This window comes from Branchiostoma floridae, chromosome 6 (assembly GCF_000003815.2).
Source record: "Branchiostoma floridae strain S238N-H82 chromosome 6, Bfl_VNyyK, whole genome shotgun sequence".
Lineage (NCBI taxonomy): Eukaryota > Metazoa > Chordata > Leptocardii > Amphioxiformes > Branchiostomatidae > Branchiostoma > Branchiostoma floridae.
This window is the reverse complement of record NC_049984.1, coordinates 4,392,441-4,415,259: the sequence shown is the minus strand read 5'-3', so window position 1 is coordinate 4,415,259 and position 22,819 is coordinate 4,392,441. Positions and strand designations below refer to the sequence as shown.

Sequence of the window (22,819 nt, the reverse complement as noted above, 5' to 3'; positions counted from 1 at the left end):
GACTGATGACGGAGAAGCGCTCCGACAGGGCAAGCGTAGCCGGTTTGTGATGGCGAGCGCAGTCGCCGGTTCGCGCGTAACGAGACAACGTCACACCCGAGATAAAAGAGAAAGTCAGGGTCAGATGGATTGAGAAATGAAAGCTTAACTCGGATGGAACACCTTTCTTCTGGGAGTTGGTTCTCCCTGTGTGTGACATTAAAAGGTTGGAACAGACCCACGGAAGGATGAATGAAATGATGGTGATTACAAGTAACATTTCCGATGGGTCATTTGTCAACTGTCGATCTGATCTTCTACATACATCTGTTATTCTTTCTGTGATTGCTGTTCAAAATGCCATAACCGATAATGAAATATACTGACAAAGGAAATATCTGTACCTTGGGCTTCTTGTGGCTAATAAGACATGCCTGTGAAGGAAAATATGGAAAAATGTCAGCTCAGGTCAATTGTTGATTTGATCTTCTACATACATCAGATTCTGTTTTTCTTTCCTGTGATTTCTGTTCAAAATGCCGTATCAGATAATGAAATATTGGAATACTGACAAAGGAAATATCTGTACCTTGGTCTTCTTGTGGTTTATTATTTGCTAATAAGATATGCCTGTGAAGGAAAATATGGAAAAATTTGTGCTCAAGTCAATTGTCCATTATTTTTGATCTTCAAGTTCTACATGCATCTGTTTTTCTTTTCTGTGATTGCTGTTCAAAATGCAATATCCGATAATAGAATATTGGAATACTTACAAAGAAAATATCAGATTTCTGCACATGATGTATCTGGGGCTTTGGTAGTTTGTTAAGGAAATGTTTCCAGAAAAAATTTGAGCTCAGGTCTCATCTGCTGCATTCATCTGTTGTTCTCCCTGTGATTGCTGCTGTTTAATATGGCATTTTAGGGCACTAAAATTTAGACTACTGATAACAAAATGTGTCTTCGGCTTGTTCTAATTCTAATAGTTTGTGGAAGTTTGTTGACTTCGGTTGGGGAGATGGAAGGAGAGGGATAGGCTCTCATTGCACCTTATAAGTTATAGTTGACTTTTTACCTTTATTCTACTGTTGCAGTTCTTGCTCTGTGCTTTTTTTTCTTGGATCCGCAAATCACCCTCATGTTGAAGTCGTAGTGGCATTTGATTGAAATACGCAATATTTCTGACGGAATATTCGCTTATGGCAGCAATAACCCATAAAAAGAGAAATGCATTTAAAGTTTTATTGGGGATCTACACAGATGCGGGTATTAGTTTTTGTACTCATCCAATGTACATGAAAAATCTGAGTTTTATGTCAGGCTTTCATGTAAAGGATGACATATTTATTACTCAATAGAGGATACTGAGAGGGCTCAATATACAGTGCACAATGTAGGTCATGGCAATATATACTTCCTTGTCTGGCGTATTTGATGTATAATTTAGCTTTTTGACCAGAATATACAATTTGGCAGTTGTTCAATATATTTACGTCGATGAAGGTTAGACATCCAGGTAATAAGATATGCCAAAAAGCAGTTACTCAATAGCAACTGGATATGATTTTGTAAATGGTCAGACATTTGAAACAACATCAGTTATTTTGAAACAACGTCAGTGGCACACCTTAATTCACTCAGGTGTAAAAATGACTTTGGTTGGGGAGGTACAAGGCAGTGAGAGGATCCAGAGAGGGATGGGCTCTGCCTTCCTGTACCATGTCTAAAAAAATACATAATGTTGTAACTTCTGTCATATTTCAAAATCAATAAACTTTGCTTTGTCATATATTTGAATGTGATTAAGGCATAAGTGAAGATTATTCATTGGTTGGAATGTCATAGTGGTCACACCGCAGTTCATTTGTATTGGTCCAAGGCAAGTACATTCATTTGCTGATTATATAGTTTTTAATATTTTGCACGACATTGTGGATATTATTTGGATTCCACTAATTAGTACTGTAAACTTCCTTCCTTTTAACAATCTTAACTGGTCCAGTTAAGATTGTTAAAAGGAAGGAAGTTTACAGTAATAATCAAATGTTCTATTCAAACTTAGAGGCAATTTATTGCAATCAGTACAATCTTCATTTTACAAGGCAACACATTATAGTAACTTGATGTTTGCTATGTAAATTACTTTTTCATTTTTTTGTTGAACATGATTTGGATGTATGTGACGCAGACAGGAAGGTCACAATACAAACATCATTTGTTGGTCAAACTGAAGGGCAAATAACTTATCTTTTAAATGTCAATGAGCTATGTATTGTAAAATGTCACCGCAATACAATGTTTAGCAATGTTTGTGCATATACATGTAGTATTATCGTGCATCGCAATATCAAACAAAATTGTTGCATTGTAAGCATCTATTAGTAAGTAATTTATTTGCGTAATCAAAGTTGTTCTGCAGAAGCAGTAGTTTTTGACACTAATTTTAATGAATGTTTCATGTAATTAATTAGATCTTTTCCTATACTACCAGCAAAAAAGGCAACATTTTTACATTTGTGCCACTAAAGAACAGATGAATAGTATTGTCATTGCAAATTTCTGGACTTCATCGCCCCCTTTGTCCCATTGCAGTCATGCCGATTGAGGTGTTCAGGTATTCAATGGCCATTATAGAAAAGGTTTTCATTTCTTTTTCAATTTGGCCAGTCTTCGGTAGGGTACCCTGTGGAATTGTGATACTTGTCGTTATGGATTTTTTTCTGTTATAGTTGTCTTTTAATGTATTTAACTTCAACTTTTACTAAGTTCAAAAACAATTGATAATGTTTCATGTAATCAATCTTTTCCAACAGCCAGCAAAAATGGCAAGTTATCACACAAAGTTTTTACTCAGAGAACAGATAAATAGACAATAAATTGTAAGAAGTCAGAGGGGCGAGTAGAACAGAAATAAACAATATATATTACAAATATCCCGACCGACCCGGGAATCGAACCCGGGTCCTTAGGATCACAACACCAGCGGTCTAACTGATCGAGCCAAAAGCCTGACAGGCGTTTGGCATGGACAGTTAGCACTACTTAAACCCCCCACTGTTACACTACTCCCCCTCTTCTTCTCAAGATTCGTCCTCGAATCTCCGAGTTCGAGCACCCTGTGGGCAGGCACATCTCCGGCCTGTTATCCACCAGGGCCACGTCGGGCGCCAATGTAAGAAGTCAGAGGGGCGAGTAGAACAGAAATAAACAATATATATTACAAATATCCCGACCTACGGTCCTTAGGATCACAACACCAGCGGTCTAACTGATCGAGCCAAAAGCCTGACAGGCATTTGGCATGGACAGTTAGCACTACTTAAACCCCCCACTGTTACAAAATTATAAATTTCTGAAAGGCATGGCCTTCCTCATTGCATTTATTTCACTTCAGATGTATATATATTAAATCCATCTATATATTCCAAAACAATTTATACTGTTTCATGTAATACATCTTTTCCTACTATCAGTAAAAAGGCATACAACAATGTAGCTTTTACACAAAGTTTTACACTCAGAGAACAAATATTAAATAGACAATAAATTATAAATTCCTGGAAGGCATCACCCTATCCAATCCCGTCACAGTCATCCCAGCTTTTCTTTTATCTCAGGACATATGGATGGACCATGCTCACGGGCCCTCAGCGGGCATGCATCATCAAAGATACCCCTAAATAGGTTCTCCCAAATACCCTCCACTTTGTATTGTCCTTCCATCCATCCCAGCCAAGAGAAACGACGCCGGTCAAACTTCCATCAGATACAGCAATATCATAGAGGGGGAATATCATTTCAGGAAAATTAAATGCACTGCGTGATTTATGAACTGGATTATGGCTTTTGAAGGTGAGTTATAACTCCTAACATATTGGCTGAGGCAAAGTGGTTCTCGTTGCCATAAAACACTGGTTACTTTAATGGAAAAATACTGGCTGCGCCGAGTAAATGCACAATAATGTAATACTTATTGATTTACTGGGTGCCCAATATGTGCCGTGATGTAATTGTGTATATTCCGTCAGAAAGAGTCAGCGCGTTCGTTCATCATCACCCCGGCATGTCACTTTAAACTGTAGCGCCCGTCACTGCGAGTGGGCGAGAGCATTGATCTTGTATTCGGATACAAAACACTGCTTTTTAGTTTGACGACACACTTTATTTAATCAGGACGGCGGAAATTCGCCCTGGAATCATCTATTAACACGCAGTCCGTACAAGAAAATTCCATTTCTTTTGTCACTCTAGTCCTTGTAATTCAATTGACTCCCCATCTGGTTGATAAGTGTGACCTTGTACATATAGTGCAGTTAGTGAATGTCAAGTCAAAATCTTTCAGGGGAGGGGGGGGGGGCAAATTCTGCTAAATTTCCAATTGTTTGCATAGTGTCATGTTATATCTGTGAATTAAGTCATTGTTTGTTATAGTTGTCCGAGAAATTGTCATTGTGACCTTTGACCCCCAAGGGTAACCTTTGACAACTAAGTTGAAACTGCCAAAATTCAACAATGGAGGAAAATTCCAAACAAGAGGTAAAAAGGTACCAAAAAGCTAATTTTTCCCCACAAGCATTAAAATTATTAGAATACAGTTACTAACTTAAAGTTAAACAATGATTATTTATAAGCATTGACGTGTGTGTAGATTGCATATAATGGAAATCTAATGAAAGAGTTTTATTGTTAATTTGCAAAAGTTAGATCATAGCCTTCTCACGTTTCAAAAGTCACAAGTAACTGTTTTTAAACGATCTTGACAAGACCCTAAGGAAACTAGTGCTTTTTCCAAAACTTCCCCACAAAATTCCACATATTAACCGACCTGATTTCCATGTGTAAGACCAATACTTATTGCAAATATGACAATTGACTCTATCTTATACTTTTATCAAGCTTTATTTTCTGAAAGAATGAAAAGTCAAGTGCAGTTAAATTTTCAAGTCAACGAAATTCAACTGGTGATACAGTTACAGTGATTATTTCAGCTTACTAAGTTACTATTACATGTACTTAAGTTGAAAAGAGAAGAAGTAAGTATATCACAATCGTAGACAAATTACTTCCACATAAAGACATTAGATGGCACAGATTTTAATCTCCCAAGGTTGAAGACATCAGAGGTCAAAGAAGATGCCAACATTATAAGCAAATATGTAGGCTGAAAGAATGAAGGATTGGACTAGATTAGCAAGATAACTGATGCACGGAAAAACTTAATCTCCAAGCAGATCCTACAGTGCCATAAGATAGTATCAAAGCTGGCCAAGGAGTGTAGCCGGCCAAGGGAGTCAAACGGGCACCGTGGATCTGGTTCGAGATTAGGAAAAACTGACTCGGATGCATTCAACCTCTGTCAGAGCGACAACCACGCAGGGGTCAGAGGTCAGCCGCGTCATGTGCGCAGTTCTTTAGGTTGAGTCTGCATCTTATCCTGCCATTTTCAAATAATGTTCGAGTACATCGACTTTAGGTCACCAGGAAATATTGCATTCAGATCAACAGGTGGCGTTGGAGTGCTCAAAATAGTTTGATTAGCATGTTTCTGCAGGGTCACTCATACGTATGCAGAATTTCGAATGTGTAATAACGTAACTTGAAGTCAGTATTGTATGATATTATGAAGTGTACATTTTGTATAGAAATAGATATTGCTACCAGAGTGTTGCCCAAATAGAAATAATTCAACATTTTTGCCCCCAAATATCTTCATTTTCTGTCTCTAGTACTGTTGGAAATTGGGCACCTGACAATTATTGTACTAACTTGTAGCAGTTGCATTATTTCATTGAATCAATGTGTCCTATCGTCAGCAAAACACTTTTCATGGAACTACAAACAGATGTTGCTACCAGAGTGTTGCCAAATTAGGAATAATTCAACACTTTTGCCCCTAAGTATCTTTATTTCCTGTCTCTAGTTGGAAATTGGACACCTAGAAATTATTGTACTGTAGCAACGTGTCCTATTGTCAGCAAAACAACTTTTCATGTAACTACAAAATTAATAGATATTGCTACCAGAGCGTTGCCCAATTAGAAATAATGTAACAATTTGGCCCAAGGAATATCCTCATCTTCTGCCTCTAGTTGGAAATTGGAAATTATTGCACTGTAGCAAGGTGTCCTATTGTCAACAAAACACTTTTTATGTAACTACAAACTTTAAGAGTGTTGCCCAATTAGAAATGATTCAACAATTTGGCCCCAGAACATCTTCATCTTCTGCCTCTAGTTTGAAATTGGCAATTATTGTAGCTCTGAAGCAGCGTGCCATTTTGTCAACAAAACACTTGATATATCTACAAATAGATGTTGCTTATTATGTAAATACCGTTCACATCATTAAAAGCGAAACAGGTTTGCAGTAAAGCAATTACCCCCCAAATCTGCCTCTCCAAGTGTGCAATAATGATTCTACAGGAAACAGGATGCACAAGTTGGTGAATGTACAGCAGAAGCTTCTACATCCTGAGTTGAGTCTATACCTCCTGTCCTTCCTGTATGATGATTAGTAATAATTCCACAACTATAATGTGATGAACAGGTGCAAATTGGCTGAGTAGGTAGAGTGTTCCCATTGCATTCGGTAGGTCGTGAGTTTGATCCCCGGCCAAGTCATACCAGAAACTTTAAAAATGATACATGCTGCTTTCTCTGCTTAGCACTCAGGACTAATGAGGAAGAGTATGGGAGTTTAAAAGGGCACGAGCCACCTGCTGTTGTGGCTTGCACAAATGTGTGGCCCAAGGGCAACAGAAACGGAGATGGGCACCAACCCTAAGCATCTGTTACAGATGTAAGGGCAACTTTAACTTGAATAATGTGATATCCTGGTAGTTGTGTAATTTGCTGATTGACGGAGGTTCAATGACCGGGGCATGATGAGCAGTTTTGTCAACGTTAGAAAAGTTATCGCCTCAAAACTTTATAAGAGGTTGTCATTGAAATTGTCCTCCATACTAGATCAGCCTAGTTTTTCGAGAACGACGTTTCATCTTATACGTTACAGTCCTTCCCTTTGAGTTAACATATTAATATGATCATCCCTCAGACCTATTAGGGAGCCTTTGTTAAGTGCACATTTATCCAAATATAAGCCTGCCCGTCGGCGTGCCTTGACGGTGGAATAACTGGAATTGTGCGGAGCTCTCTCTGATGAAACAGATTGCCGCGGTGCCCTGTTGTTACCTCTTGATGGATGTGCGTGTCTATTGGTTTAAACCCACAGGTTGTCTTTCTCTGCGAGTCCCGTTGTGTTTTTGGTACAGCGCTGGACCTTTGGTTCATCTGATATTACAAGACAAGATCTCTATGGCTCTACTTTTCATGTCTATTGGTTTAAACCCATGGGTGGTCTTTCATTGGGAGACAAAATCTCCATTGCTCTCCTTCTCATTGGTTTAATCCTATGGGTTGTCTTTCTCTGCCAGTCCTGTTGTCTTCTTGGTACAGCGCTGGACTTTTGGGTTCATCTGATGTTGCGAGACAAGATCTCCCTTGCTCTCCTTCTCATTGGTTTAAACCCACAGGTTGTCTTTCTCTGCGAGTCCCATTGTGTTCTTGGTACAGCGCTGGACCTTTGGGTTCATCTGATATTGCGAGACAAGATCTCCATGGCTCTCCTTCTCATTAGAAGACAACCCATGGGTTGTCTTTTTCTGCCAGTACTGTTGTATTCTTTGTATAACCCTGGACTTTTGGGTTCATCTGACATTACAAGACAAGATCTATATGGCTCTACTTCTCATGTCTATTGGACCAGGTTTAAATCCACGGGTCGTCTTTCTCTGCAAGTCCTGTTGTATTCTTTGTACTACCTTGACCTTCATCCAGGACCCATACTTCCATCCCAGGACAGAAATTCACTTGTTGGAATGGAAAACAATTTCATTCACTCCGTCCCAAAAATTTGATTCAAGTCTTCATGACACAAAATTGACGGTTTTTCCTCAAAATGACAGATTTAACATAGTAAATTTACAAGATAGTAGTTTAAGTAGTTAATCAACAAGAAAGTAGATAGTACGTAGGAAGATGAGTTCCCAAACAATGAGTGGGACAATTACCTGTTAATCTCTTCCAATCTGTACTTCCCCATCTTGCTTGACACTCCTATATCAGTTTCAGTTAATCTATATCGACTTGTCTGTTATACAAATGTAGTACTAGGTGCTATGTGCAACAACATTTTGAGTAGTCTCTTTTCTCAACAGTCTTTGAGAAGTCTCTTTTCACAATAATGTTTAAGTCACTGTCTATTGTCACAGTTATGTCCCGTATGTTTGTGCGGTGTTTTTTGCAATTAGCCTTCGGACACAAACTGGCCAATAAACTTGTAATTACAATGTACTCCAGCTGATGTACTCTATGTATGTAGCATAAAATTTGTCAAATGTAACAGCAACGTCTCACACAAAAATTAATCACAAAGGTAGTGATGCTTGAAATAAAGAGCTATGGATGTCACTCAATACGCCAGGAAGGTAATCTCCAAATCTTTATCTAGTTGCAGTACATAGGTGCACAGCGCCAACCTTTGGGGTGCAAAAATGCCTAATATTATGTGGCCAGTGTTTTGAGTCCCCCTTATGTTATTCTGTGGCACTGGTCTAGTGCCAGATTCTTCCTGACCTCACACAGGAAATGGAATTGCTTTTATGGAATGCATCATGCGGCAACGTCAAATTGAAAGCAACATATTGGAAAATCCGAGTCAACATGTGTTGTGTCCAATCGATAGTTGCAAGTAGTTCTCCACGGAGAGGAGTTGGCCAGGCAAACATTAATCAGGGTCTATCCAAGCTGATATCATAAAAGCCCCAGGGCTCTTTTTCCTGCTGGGTAGGTTCTCTCTCTGTTCTTACAGAGATTCAGTGAGCAAATCGATGAATCACACAAGGATACAATCCATCTTTTATCAAAGAGATGACAAATTTCGAGTTTCATTCGCCTTCCATCACGGCGCAGGGGAGCTCCACGTACGCTTTGATCACATGTAAAAGGTTAGATCATCAAAAGGCGGGGGCACGTTCTGCTTTTAGTTCTCCTCCCTTTGCAGGGACTTGTTTTGGAGCAAGAAAAAGGGTTGTGGGAACTGTTACTTAGAGCAGACAAGATCTTGTGTGCACTCGATCTGGTGGAGTCAAGCAGAAAGTCTAGGAATGTGTGTAGACGCATTTACTTACACGAGCCTCGCATCCGCAATGGAAATGGCACTGTCCCCGTCAGTTGTGGTTTGGACTGTGCTCTATAATTGTGGAAGTGTTGAAAGTATGATTTGCTCATTCAAAATCCAAGGACTTTGCTTCTGCTTTCAGAAAGGTGTATTATCATGTAGTTTTACTGCAAGGAATTGGGGAATAAAATTTTGTGTACCCTGGTTTTTGGATTGCTATTCTTAGCTATGGTACATGACTTTGACTTTGCTTGGATCTACAAATACATATAGCTTGATATTTCTGTTATTTGTTTATCCTGTATCTCCTGCAGCTGTGCATGTACATTCTATTTTCAGAGTTCAATGATCAAAATCAAGAAACCAAAGATTATTACAAGATACATATATTAGAAAGATAACAAAAATACAAGTTCATTCATTAACTGACCTATCGTGTCATGTTACATTGCACTGCTGAGACAAGCCGTAGTCAAAGTGTTCCTTTTCAACATCCTTTAGCTTTTGGATGAGTACGATACCTTTCAAATATTTGAATTTGATTTTTTTTGCAGAAAGCACATTGACACATTGAAACTCAAATGAATAGGCTTTCAGTTATCAGATTGCCAATAGAAATATGCCATTGAAGCAAGGACGTTATATTGTCCTTGGTTGAAGTTAATGAAGTTCAAGCTTGCGAGCTCAGAGCTCAGTGTCATGCCAGACTCTTTGGTGTAATCTACAATCGTCATGGTCTTATTTTGTCGCTATTTTGGTTTTGTACTTATGTTATATTTGTAAGGTATTTCTTTACAGTCAGTCAGTCAGTCAGTCCCATAGCTTTTTAATGAGCCGTAGTAAATCTTAACTGTAACTGTGACCATTTCCTGTGTACTTCTATATGGTATAGCTTATTCATGACATCTTGTGTCGGAGGGACAGCTTCTAGAGGAGTATCAATATAATCACCTGGTCTGTCTCTTCCCCCGTTTTGTAACAGAGAAGTTTAATAGATCAAAAATCAATGAATAGATTGATAAATTCTATTGTGCAACACAAAATTCTGGACGTACCTAGAAGGTCATTATGTTCTGTGATGGATTTAAAGATTTGACCTTTTTGGATAAAAGGCAAGCCATAAAAAACAGCTAAAATGACAGGACATCTTTTTCAGTCATAAGACAGAAGTGTATTTTCTCAGCATATGTTCTTTATTTAAAGGGCAAATATACCAAGAGGGTATTGAAGAGAATAATTCTTAGTATTCGGATACAAATGTCAAAAGAACATAATTACTGAATAGAAATGCGCAAAGTTTATCACTCAATTTGATGATTGATCACAGGCACTTAATGAAAAAATCGTGTGGCAATTTACACCCACACAGGATTATGCAGCAATTAAATTCATGTGGGAAGAGATACAATTACTCTATGGTGATATGATGGGCATTGCCATACATTTTGGTCTTAACTGTGCATATGCCACTCAAATTCAATTTGTTGGTTCTCCGATTTTAAAAATTGAAAAACAAAAATTCTTCACTGCAAAAAACATAATGATAACAAATCCTTAGGTTTATGCCTTGGTGCACTCAGTTTAATAAGGTAAATTTCCTTACTGCCCTCTGCTTATAAGATGTCCACTTGCTATAATCATTTAAGTTTTAAAAATCCGATAAATTAAATTATCTGTGCATATTCTGTGTAAGGAATATCAAGTCCCCTTCATGAATAAATACTGCCACTTGTGACTCTCTCTGTTGACGTCGTGTAATAGAGGTGTGGACCCTATTTGAAAAATCGTCCTCACATCCCACGAAGACTGTCAACCAGTCTTGCCACTTGAAAAGGTCTTATGAGAAAAACAAGACAGGCTTTTCCACAGGGATTGTCTTCACTAATTCTGATAAGCTTGCCGTAAATGTCAACAAGGCTACGTGACTTCTTCCAATAAAATTTGCCTAATTGTACAAAAAGTACACAATTTTTTCAAAGAAGCTGTTACAAGATAGTGATTATTTTTTATAGTTGTCTAAACACTAGTATTTTATAATTATGTTGTTCTTACCCCCAAAAATTGAACCAGAAAAGGCTGTAAAAAATCTGTTTTCTTGGAGGATATTGAGAATGTCAGTGCATGATTTACCCACTTAATATGTGCAGACGGAAGAAAGAGTATTGGAGATCTGACGCCCCTTGGGGCAGGTATCAGAAGACTTCTTAAAACAAATTTGACAGTTGGAGATATGGACAATCACCGCATGTTGAAAGCATGGCGCTCAGAGGTGCCATGAGTCAGAAGTAAGGAAGGTCGTCTTCAAATTAACTGTCAGGAAGATTTATGGGTCGGGATCCTCGATATTAAATGTTGTATTAAAGACAAAAACTCCTGGGGCTGAGCTGCTTCATCATAGTTCCACATCAAAGTCTGCTTTTTCTGTTTAGTTTCCTTTGATTTGAGATTCAATTTGATTCATTACCTTTGAGTTACAAATCATATGTCCTATTTAGGTTTGTTTTGATCTTTTAACTTCTTGTTTTTCACAAGCATTTAATAGCTTTTCTGTTTAGTTTCCTTTGATCTGAGATTCTTTTTTCATGTTCTATCTAAGACTTATTTTGCTCGTTAAACTTCTTGTTTTTCCTCAAGCATTTGATAGGCCTTTTCTGTTTAGTTTCCTTTGAATTGAGATTCAATTTGATTCATTGCCTTTAAGTTATTTCTTTTTTCATGTCGTATGTAAGACTTGTTTTGCTCTTGTAACTTCTTGTTTTTCACAAGCATATAAGTAAATTTTTACACACCCATTTTAACATCATTGGTTGAAAGTATTGCAGACAATTCAGAGTAGGTCCTCCATTTGTTCATCTTTGAGAATTAATGTTTGTATCAGTACAGAAAACTTATTGATGGCAATTGAAAGCTTCACTGACAATCACTCCTTTTCTCTTCCTTTTATATACAGACGCAGTAGTGAAAAAATGGTGTACACGTAATTAATAGTAAGTAATATATATTAGATGTGCCTTGTATTTAAAACTGGTACGAAGACCATTCAATCCTATAACTCCCTGCACACCAATTTTGGTGACTTAGGCAGCCTATTTATTAGCAAGAATTGGCTCGAAGACAGGGAAACATTCCGTAAAGCTGAGATCAGTCCCTTAGCAGATGATACAGTTAGTACACACATAATGTACAACTGCCAGCAATCAACAATGACATGAAACAGATACATGCGCTCCTTGCTCTGGGCGGAAACTTTTCCCAATCTGGTTTTCGAGACAGTTAAATGGATTATCGAACGCAGGACAATTTGTCCAATTACATCAGACAAAGAGATAAATTAGCCCTCTGTGAAGTCACATATGTCACTATTGAATTCCTTTCCTTGCGCTCGCACCTTTATATCCATTAGAAAGACCCTGTGGGTTTCCTGCTAGGCCATTAACAAAGGAAGGTATCAAGAATGATCTTGATTGCTACATGTTATCGTGTATCCACCACTTCTTGGGGAAAAAGGAAGAAATACGGGACTCTGAGACACTTTGGAACAGATAAAAAGTTGATTTTTCTTCTAAATATTGTGGTTTATAGAGATATGTTATATGCATGAGGATTTAACATCCAGGTAGACTACTTGGGTTGCCATTATACATTTGTTTGTCTGACTCTTTGTTCAGAGAGGTTGTGACTTTATCCATTTTTAAAATACATTTTGCGTAATGTTTATAACTGATGGGTAGGTTTCATAGTAAGTATTTTGTTTCATGTCAACAGGAACAAGTCTTAGTTACTAGTACAGTAACATAATTTTGAACACCCAAATAAGATGTCTAGCACTTTGACTAAATAGATAACATTTACTTTGAAGTTGTGTTGTGAACTGTTATTCCAGCATTTCCCTGGCGATGCTCTATCTGTGCTCCTGTATCCACAGGGCGGTAATCATCCCTAGTTGGAGCTAAGCCAACAAACAATGTTCTAGCCAGCCTAAAAGTTTTTTCCGTCCCCTGTATTTTGAATGGAAATCCTGTCTAGCACGGAAGGTGAAACAGGGGGTTCTGGGAAAATTTGGAAATCTAGACCCTTTAAAACGCTTTTTCCTGCATTTTGAGGGGCAAATTTTGCTGGTAGAGTAGAGTCAGCTTGCTTCAATGGAATTTGTGCTAAAATTCTGGAGATATTTACAAAGTTTCATTTTTTCAATATCAGTACATTTATTTTTGTCACACTGAGGATGGAATTAAATTTTGTTTCCATTCTGAAGGACGAATGCTGGCTAGAACCCTGGTAATCATCCCTGTTTGGAGCTAAGCCAACAAACATCATGTCTGTTTGAAGGGACGGCTTCTCCTTTGTCAGTATTGGAGATGGGGAGGATTTAGATTAATTGGATGCGTGTCCGACTGCTGTCAATAAATCCAATAGCTGGTTTGTTTTTAGTCCAAGTTAATATTTCTAATGGCGCATGATAAATTCTTTTCCGAGATCCCTAATATATATATCCATGAACCGTAGTTTCAGTAATTGCACGGTGAAATTTAAGTTTGGTAATGTTTCTTTGGAATTATGGTTTAGTTTGTTTCTCTAACGATTTTAAATTAAGAATTTGATTTATTAGGATTGTCAAACCCAGTGGAGGAATGAGCAATATGATCGGATGGATTACATGATAAGGCACTACTGCTCATGTATTTCAATCAATTTTTAAGCCCCTGAGACTCTTGGAATATCCGCAGATTAGTCAAGTATGTGGCCTGTGTATAATTTTGCTTTTGTGTAATTCATTATCTTGGTGCTATTGTTAGCATAATGTTACTGTTCAAGATTTGCTCTAAATCCTTAGAAAATATGATGACGGCCATTTGTGGTTTCATACGACCTTGTTTAATTGAGTTTGATTGCATTTTATTTTAGACCACACCAAATTTTAATTTCTTAGATTTGATATTATTGTAGAAAATTATATATTAAAGGGATAGGTGAAAAAAAACAAATGAATAAACAATTTGTATAATTTCCCATGACTTTGATATTTCTAAATTTGGAACATAAAAGGATTTTAGCATTTGAAGGTTCCACCAAGAAATTTGTTTATAAAAATGCATGTAAAATTATATTAGAACCTTTAATATCTGAGAGACAATAAAACATCAAAGCTTTACTCAATCATATATTTCCTTGTCAACAAAATGCACAAATTTCAAACATTCAAATATCTTATTTTTACTTAAATTTGTTTCTTATTGTATTCTTCACAATTATTACTATTCTCCATTGATGCTGGTTTAGTTTAATTTGATGTTATTTGCTGTATCCCTTTGTTGACTCTGTCTGTTATGTGTGTTTTTCATGTTTTATTTAATCTCCAAGCAGATCCTACGGTAGCATAAGATAGTATCTAAAGCTGGCAGAGGAGTGAAGCTGGCTTAGGAGTGTGTTTCGCTACTTATATAAGCATATTATGTGTTTTTTATATAAGCATATGTGCTTTTTGTCTGATGTATACATTCAGAGTTTGTAGACTATTAATAAGCCTGAAGCATTTCCTGATCAGTGCCACACTCATTTGATCTCCTTTGAAAGTTTTGTCCTCTCAGTTTGATCTAGATGACAGCTCTGTGATTAGGAGTTACAGTGGAGGGTGTTTTCCGTCTAAAGCAAAATGGAAAACCGCTTTGATGATTGTAATTACTCCTAGCAAAAAGGATTCAGTTCAAAGATTCATACTTTATTCATGATTTCATTGAAGTTTTCTCCTTGATCCTTTCTTTATTGAATTTCCTGCCTGATTAACTTGCAAACTTCTTGCTTATAGTCCTAAAGGCTGTTCTTTCATGTTATGGAAAGAAAATAAAAATGGATCGTTTTATTTTTCTTGCAACTCTTTTGAAAAGTTGCTATACTAATAAAACGAAGTTTTAACCTCCTTGATAAAACTAAAATGTAAATGTGTTTAAAAAAAGTGTTCATTCATATTTATAAGAAACATAAAGGAAGAATTAGCTTTTTTTTCTTTCTTTGAAAATCAAAGATTGTTTTTTCCATTGGATCAAAGGTGATATACTCAGTCTGATGTTGATAAGCTTAATATAATTAGGTGTGAAAAACATAAACATAAAGAAAAGAAACTTTATTTGCTTTTTCTTTCAAAGATTTTCATTCCTGGATCAAAGGTTGATAAGACTAATACAACCAGGTGTGAAAAACGTAAGGACAATCAAAATACTGCGGCATTGTTCTGGCATACCTGGAACTAATCCTGTTTTGTAAGTTTTTAAAGGCCGTAAAAACCAGCCCGCCAGGCTTCCTTTGTCCTGGTGTGATTGACAGCCATTGTTTGTGCCACGTGCCAGTCGCCTTTCTGTCTCGCAGCGCCACAGTTTTCCCCACTCCGCCCCGAGGCACGTTGTGGGCCTAACAAACAGTAAGCTCATTAATGTTTATTTGATCAGCGATAATTTCATTGAATCGGCGGTGAATGCCAACAATAGGGCAGGTGTCCGAATAAGTAATTAGCTGGGGCTGGCTCTTCCCACAACCCAGCAGCACCCCTCTGGCACTGAATAACCAGTCTATTTTTTAACGTTTCAGCCTAAGCAAACAGCTTTTAAAGGTCAGCATTTTTGACAGAAGAGAACAAAGAGATTAAAGCCGTTTTTCAAACTCTGCAGAACTGCAACACAAAACAAAGGAAAGTTAGAAGCAGAAATTTAAAGTGACTGCCAGTATTTACATGTATGAAATATGCATTAGATAACTCAACTTCTTCTGTTAATAAACACACTCAAAAACCCCATTGGGATCTCTTTTTTACCAGTTTTGTTTTTGCTTTTTGTTTTCAAAAGAAATTTGTCATTATGTAATGACAAATAACCCAATAGCAAATTTTACAAGTGGTTGGTTTCTGGTTTAAAAGGTTTAGCATGTTGCAGAACATTGTGAGACATTCTACATGTACTTCAAATCAGGTCATTCACACTATCCCCAAGAGTGTACTTTATAATGGTATTCATAACCACGATGAATGTAATCTTATTACTGCTATAAAATATGTTCTGTATTCATGTCCAGGCTTTCAGAATTATGTCATGCTAAAGTAATGTCTGCATGGTGGACAATACTTTTGAATTGTTGCTGGTATTCTTCAAAATAAATGAGTTTTTCTGGGGATGATTTGATTTGTCATTTTGCCATGTTGATTAATGGGGCTGAAACCCTCCATTGTAGAGATGACCCAGTAATGGGAATGGTGAGTCCTGATAGTTTTATGCAAAAATGAAGAATAATGGATTATTGCCAAATGCTGTTATTCAACCCCTCGTAATGAATAGAAAAATGTCAAATCTTAGGGTAACATTTTTTCAAGCTAGTTATATATAGCTAAATAATGTTTTATAACAACTATAGAAAAATTATAGATAAATTAAAGAACAAGTTCAAAATATTTGGAAATCCAGGAATTCTAGAAGTATAGATTACAAATGGTTACAAAGATTTGTAATTGATCACAGGCAATGGCAACAAACACCTGTGTGTGCATTGACTTGAAATGGACTCTATGTGGCTAGGAAAAGACTCAGTTATTTTTTAATCAAAAGGAAATAAGCTCAGGGATCAAGGGATAAAGTAAAGTAGAGAATGGGGTTGTGGTTTTTTATTAGGAGAAAACAAACTTTGAGATCAATGATTGGTTAATTACAGCAAATAATTAAGGGCTCTAGATCTTATATATTACTTGTTCTAAGAGATGTTTAAGGGTGCTGTTCTTTGTTTCACTGCAGCAGTAGAACTTCTTGAAGTACAAGTAAAGAGTGTTTTTTTATAGCAATTAAGTGTATTGTTTTTATTTCATAAGAAGGAAACAAAATCTAAAGATCTATTAGTTGATAAGGGCAAAGAATTTAATGTTTTTATGTCCCAAGAGAGATTTGACGGCATTTCTTTGTCCCAGTACTGCAGTACATGTGGAGCGTCTTGTAGTACAAGTGAAGAGTGTTTTTGCCCACCAAAGTATTTTTTTTTTTCATAAGAAGAAAACAAGCTTGGAGATCAATTGGTTAATTGCATCAAAGAATTGAGGCTTCTTACTTTCCAAGAGAGGTTTAGAGACATTCTTTGTCTCACTGCAGTATCTTGGTTGTTGTAGTAGAAGTGGAAAGTGTTTTTGTCAGCAGTATCTTTTTTTGCATGAGAAGAAAGCAAGATCAATTGGTTAATTGCATTAATTGCATCAAATAATCGAGGCTTCTAATGTTCCAAGAGAGGATTGGAGACATCCTTTGTCTCACTGCAGTATCTAGGTTGTTGCAGCAAAAGTGGAGAGTGTTTTTTGTCAGCAGTATCAGTGTAAATGTGTGACCACCTGTTCCGTGTTTGCTCAATCCTCCTCACCTGACACGGTGTGAACAGCGGTCCGTGTTTACTCTGCGCGCTTTGTCAATGTTTGTCGCGTGCCGCGGCCCTAACACGACAGGTGTAGCGAGGTGGATTGTGGCGAGCGTTCGGGGCATTCGCCTTTACTGACAATCACTTGTAACTCGTGTGGCAAGCTCTTAATTTCCCTTACAAGTCTCTCCGTGTAGCGATGCCCTGTTTACAGCCGCACACTCAGGGGGTTCTGGGATGATCATAACGGGTGACCGGAGATCATAAATGAGTTAGTTAAGATTTCACAGTGTAAAGGATTAAAGAAACAGATAAAGGGATCTTGTTTTAAGGTGGGGGGTGAGTCACTATTGTGGGAAGAGCTTGCCTGGAGGGGCGATGCACAGAGAACAAAAGACTGGCCTCGTTCCCCACACGTGGGCCATTCTGCCATTCTATAACAACCCCTCGCACACAGCAGCCACGGTCAACACTCCGCATAATCAGGTCTCCCAGGACTGCCACGGGAACGCCGCTCCCCTCAGCCGACAGCCACTTGTTAGCTCCGACAGTGTCAGGAAGACCCCCTCCCTCCCCCACCCCTATCTTGTTGTTGTCAGTCAGTCAGTCCTGTTTGGCAACACCCTGCCACCCCCCGTTTGTGTGTGCGCGTCGTCCGATCCGGGGAAAACACTCCCTTTGTTCTCTCTCTCTCTCTCTCCCGTCGACCGACCGGCGTTAGTACAGCCCAAGCCCGTTGTAACCACGGTAGATGAAGTGCTTTACTCACTCGGCAACTTGACATCATAGACTCACATCGGATGCGCCGACCGGGATATGGATATCGTGTATCACAACCAGCATGCTTATAGTGGGCATGTGGTGAGCTGTTACAGCCAATTCAACCAGTACAACTTCAACCAGGTAGGGAATTGAGATGCTTGTCTTGCTTTAATACGAGAATGCAGAGATGATGTTTCTTCCGGGTCTGTTGTTGTCTGTGTTACATCGCATGCATCGTAAAATGATTTGGGTGGATGCTTTTGGATCGGTGCTTTTGATAACGAAAGAAGGAAAAAAATCTCCTTCTGATGGGTGAATATAATATATATATAGTAGGCATTGAATGATTGCTTTGTTTGTTTTTCTTAAATCCGAAGACTTGGTGGTCTTTTGTCACAGAAACCTAGAGCCTCCCCGACAATGCCTCTCTCTAAGTTCATAGCGAAACGTAACTAAAGATACTGCTTGCAAAAATCAATATTAACTATCGGTGTATTTCCTTTCTTATGACCTTGTCTCAGCGTGTATCTATTCTAACACAGTGGAATGTTCGGAATGATTCTTGGCACAAAGTCATCGTTTCTAAGTGGCTGCCTTCAAATACGAAAATCTGCAGCGCGTAGTTCTAGGAATACTTATTAGCTTAACGTGAGAATCGAGCACCCGTTTCTAGTGATGTGTACAGACGAGAGATAAGTGTCACGCTGCAGAATCAATAAGGCACACCTCCGATGTTTACATGCGCAAATCTTTTCGCCTTAACGAGGCACAAGAATTTAATTAAGCAGATATCAACCTGCTGCGTTACAGCATAGACCTGTTGTTATGGTGAAGGTGGAAATTGGTTATCAAAAACCAGCGACTGGGAAAGTGATATATATATGTGTGTGTCGTTGATTGAGTATTGTTGACTTGGAAAATTTGCTCTGCATGTTTTTTTGAAGATTGGACCTTGAAAAAGCAGGTTAAGAGGAAGGGCAAATTGCTCAAGGCCTGGATTTAAAAAAAAACATTTTTCTTGAAACAATTTGCAAGGATCACATATTTTTTACTGCATGCTGTAATAGTATTTTGAGGTTTATGTAAGGATTATTGTGCCGTAACTGTTATGTGATGGACATGGAAGGTATTGTAGAGCAGCAGTGTCACAAAAAGGCATTGCCATTCTTTCTCCTTGTGTCAGCATCATTATTTGTCAAACTATGCGTACTCAACAGTCACTGATGGTTTATACAGTATACGCATTTTGACAAAAATGGCTTTTATATCAAGCATGTTACCGCAAGCAAGGATTAGGGTTACTAAGTCCTCCTCTTTTGGACAGTGGAAAGCTTTTTCTGAAATCATTACTCCCCTGCCTTTAGTGCATCGTTGTGGTGCATGAACCATGCAATTTTCCTGGACTCACCCTTAAGTACTTAGACAGTCAATGGTCTTGCCATTAAGTTTAACATAATCCTAAATGTTCAGGAGACCAGGATTACACAGAGACATGGCTTTAAACTGTCTAGCTTTGACATTCTACTCGAGGGGAATGAACAGTTATGCACTTTAGTATTTTAGAGGTAGATAGTTGGCACTTGACTAGTACTTCAAGACAGTTGATGTTCTGATTAATGTTTCCTTTTCAAGAATACTGATGACATTGAAACATGCCCTGAAGATGTCTTGCATTTGAGCATCTTATGTCTTGTGGGGAAATAGCATTTGTGTACTTACATGTACTTGTCTAGTATTATAGTAGTATAGTCTGGACAGAGGTAATGTTAGTACTTAAAGATAGCCAGTGTTCTTTCTATAGGTACATCCTTTGCAAAGATTCCTTCAATGTGAACACATGTCCTTAGGTTGTCTATTACTTCTCTTGAGCATTTCATGTTATACCTCTAGAAAAAGTGCATTTTAAGGATCAGCTTTTGTGTTGTTTGATGTGAAGATTAGTGTTAGTGCTCAAAGACAGTCAACTGGATGTTCTTGCCAAATACATCCTTTTCAGGGATTCCTATAATATAAGATGGACACATGTTCTCAAACTGTCTATGTCTATTACTTGAGCATCTTATGTGCTAATTGTAGAAAAAGTGCATTTATCTTTAGTGTGGTTTAATGTTGAGATTAATATCAGTAGTGCTCAAAGCCAGTCAACTGAATGTCCTTGCAAAATACATCCTTTTCAGGGATTCCTATAAGATGGACAGATGTCCTTATTACTTATTTATATTAGACTGTCTATTAGTATTACTTGAGCATCTTGCGCTCTACTACTTTAGGAAAGAGCATTTGTGCGGTGTAATGTTAAGGTCGAGCAAAGATTGTTGGCAGCCATGCAAACCTCTAATCGCGAGCCCACAAATCCGGCATGAGAAGGAAACATTGACGTGTATCGACTTGCTCTTCCCGGAGTAAAGCATCTCCCAATGTCATTATCAGTCCATCCTACAAGTGGCATGATGAATAGAGGTCTGGGGAGGGGGGAATCGCAGTGGAGAACACTTTGGCAACGTTTCCATCTTTTGCCTGGTGGCGAGCCATCCTTCAGTCTCAGTGTACCCAGCGTGTATGTCCATTTAAAGCTTTAGCTTACAGATCTGTTCTCCGACAAGCAAAATGCGAGCGACTTCCTTCTTAAGCATCCTGCTCGTCTTAAGGGATTTGAGAAAGTCTTTCCCAGGTTCATGTAAGTCTTTATACTATTATGCAACTTGGTGTGCGTTGAAGGACATTTGTTGCTTCGGTAAATAAGCAGGAACTTTAATCGACGCTTTTTATCGGAGACAAAGTTTTAAGAGAACGAAGACTTGTAGTTACTGATATATTGAGTGATGTTTCTCCTCCAGGGAGGAGATGATACTACACTTTAACTCTTATCTGGACTTCCCTCCCACTAAAATAAAGTGCATGGAACTTTAAAACCCCGCTTTTATCCCGTTTCCATTTCCCAAGAGGGAGGGAAACGGCGGCCTTTAAGATACGAAGGCTACTCGCGATAGAAGGTTCTTGTAAAATCTTAAAGGATCAGAGTAGGAAGCCTTTCTTATGGCTTATTCATTTTTGGGATTAGGTGCATCTAGCTTAAAAAAATTAGGTGCACCAAAAAAATTTTGGGTACACCACTTAGATTTAAGTAATAACCTAATAATAAAACTTAGTTACAAGCTATCAAATTCTTACACAAGTACCATGACAGACATTTCTATCATCTTTCTAACTTAGATGTCAAGAATATGTTGTATACAAGTATACTTTGATATCTTTACATACATAAACCAGCTGCAATTTTGGGTGCACCTGGGTGCACATGCACCCAGTATTTCGAGCCCTGAGACTTGTCATCCTGCAAGACTGACAACTGTTGAAATTGTTACTTGGAGCTGTAATTGACTGATAGTAATTTATCTAAATCTGTTTATATTACATTATTTGGTATCTATTTTATGCACATTTACATTGTGTTAAGCCATAATTTGTTAAAGCAAGATATTTTTATGGTAGATTTTCTTTTTATTAGGCTGTGAAAGCTCTTTAGAATCAACTTTGTAAGGAAGGAAATGATAATCATTTTTATTTCAAAAAATCAATGTTTAACTTGATGTTTGATTGTGCAGAGTAGTGAAGACTTTGTTTGTTGTAATACTATCATAATGGTAAATGAATGAAGGTCCTTGTTTTGGACATTTCATGTTTTATATATGTAATGTCACAGTGTGCTCCAAGCCATTTTCTTTCAGTGACACCAGTTTGATTTATTGGTACTCGGATTAAAAATAAAATTTCTATTCAATGAGAACAATCCCTGAAGACCACTGGTTTATGTTTTAATGCACTGAGTTTTATGGAGTGACTACAGCCCTCTGCTTTATGCTGTCCACTTGCTGCAGTACATTTTTGTATATTTTTACTTCTAAAAATCCGAGAACCAACAATTTTAATTGCTGTCGCTGTTTTAAGAGACGTACTCAACTGCCACACCGCACCAGTAAATTAAGTGTTTTTCCCATGAACATTTACCCGCTTGCTCCAGCACTTGTGCTGCAGAGATATAATAACTCGGGGCTAGAGCTACATGGATATCTCTTGTAATCTGTGCACCAGTGCACTCTAACAAATTCACTTACAGCCCTGGCTTGGGCCCAGCTATCGACCACCGCGCCTGCAGTTCTTTCCATTGTGTGAATGACCTAATGCCTTTTTATTGCTACTTGTGTCCAGGATGAATCGTGCTGGAAGAACAAGCGAGTTAGTTTCAAGGGCTAAGACCTTTTAAGATGAAGACTTAGCCCAAGGGTACATGTAGTGCACTGTTCTTTCATGTGGTTTATCTTGAAGACATGCTTACAAGTCCCTTCTACTTCAGGTTTCTTTTGCAGAGAAGACAAAAAAGGGTCTGGAATACTTCTGATGTCAGTGAGGGTTTACTGTCTTGTGTTATTTGTCTTCTTTGGTGCTATTCTGTCTTAAATTCTTTTTCTCCCTTTGGTGTCATTTATTTGCCTTTTTTTCAAAGTCAAAAGATTCAAAGGATTTT

At 37.9% G+C, this 22,819-nt stretch overlaps 1 protein-coding gene across 4 annotated transcripts in view; it reads left to right on the top strand.

The window, feature by feature from the left end:
- The window catches only part of LOC118417241 (TOX high mobility group box family member 3-like), a 91,105-nt gene that overhangs the window by 25,847 nt on the left and 42,439 nt on the right, over positions 1-22,819 (top strand). The window contains exon 1 of one of the 4 annotated variants that reach the window (XM_035822712.1): positions 17,926-18,435. The exons of 2 other annotated variants lie outside the window; for them this stretch is intronic. In XM_035822712.1, the coding sequence (XP_035678605.1) occupies positions 18,349-18,435 (87 nt within the window). In that variant the 5' untranslated portion in view covers positions 17,926-18,348. Of the gene's footprint in view, positions 1-17,925; positions 18,436-22,819 lie in introns of those variants that run through there. One more of the 4 variants, XM_035822714.1, reaches the window with a different exon arrangement.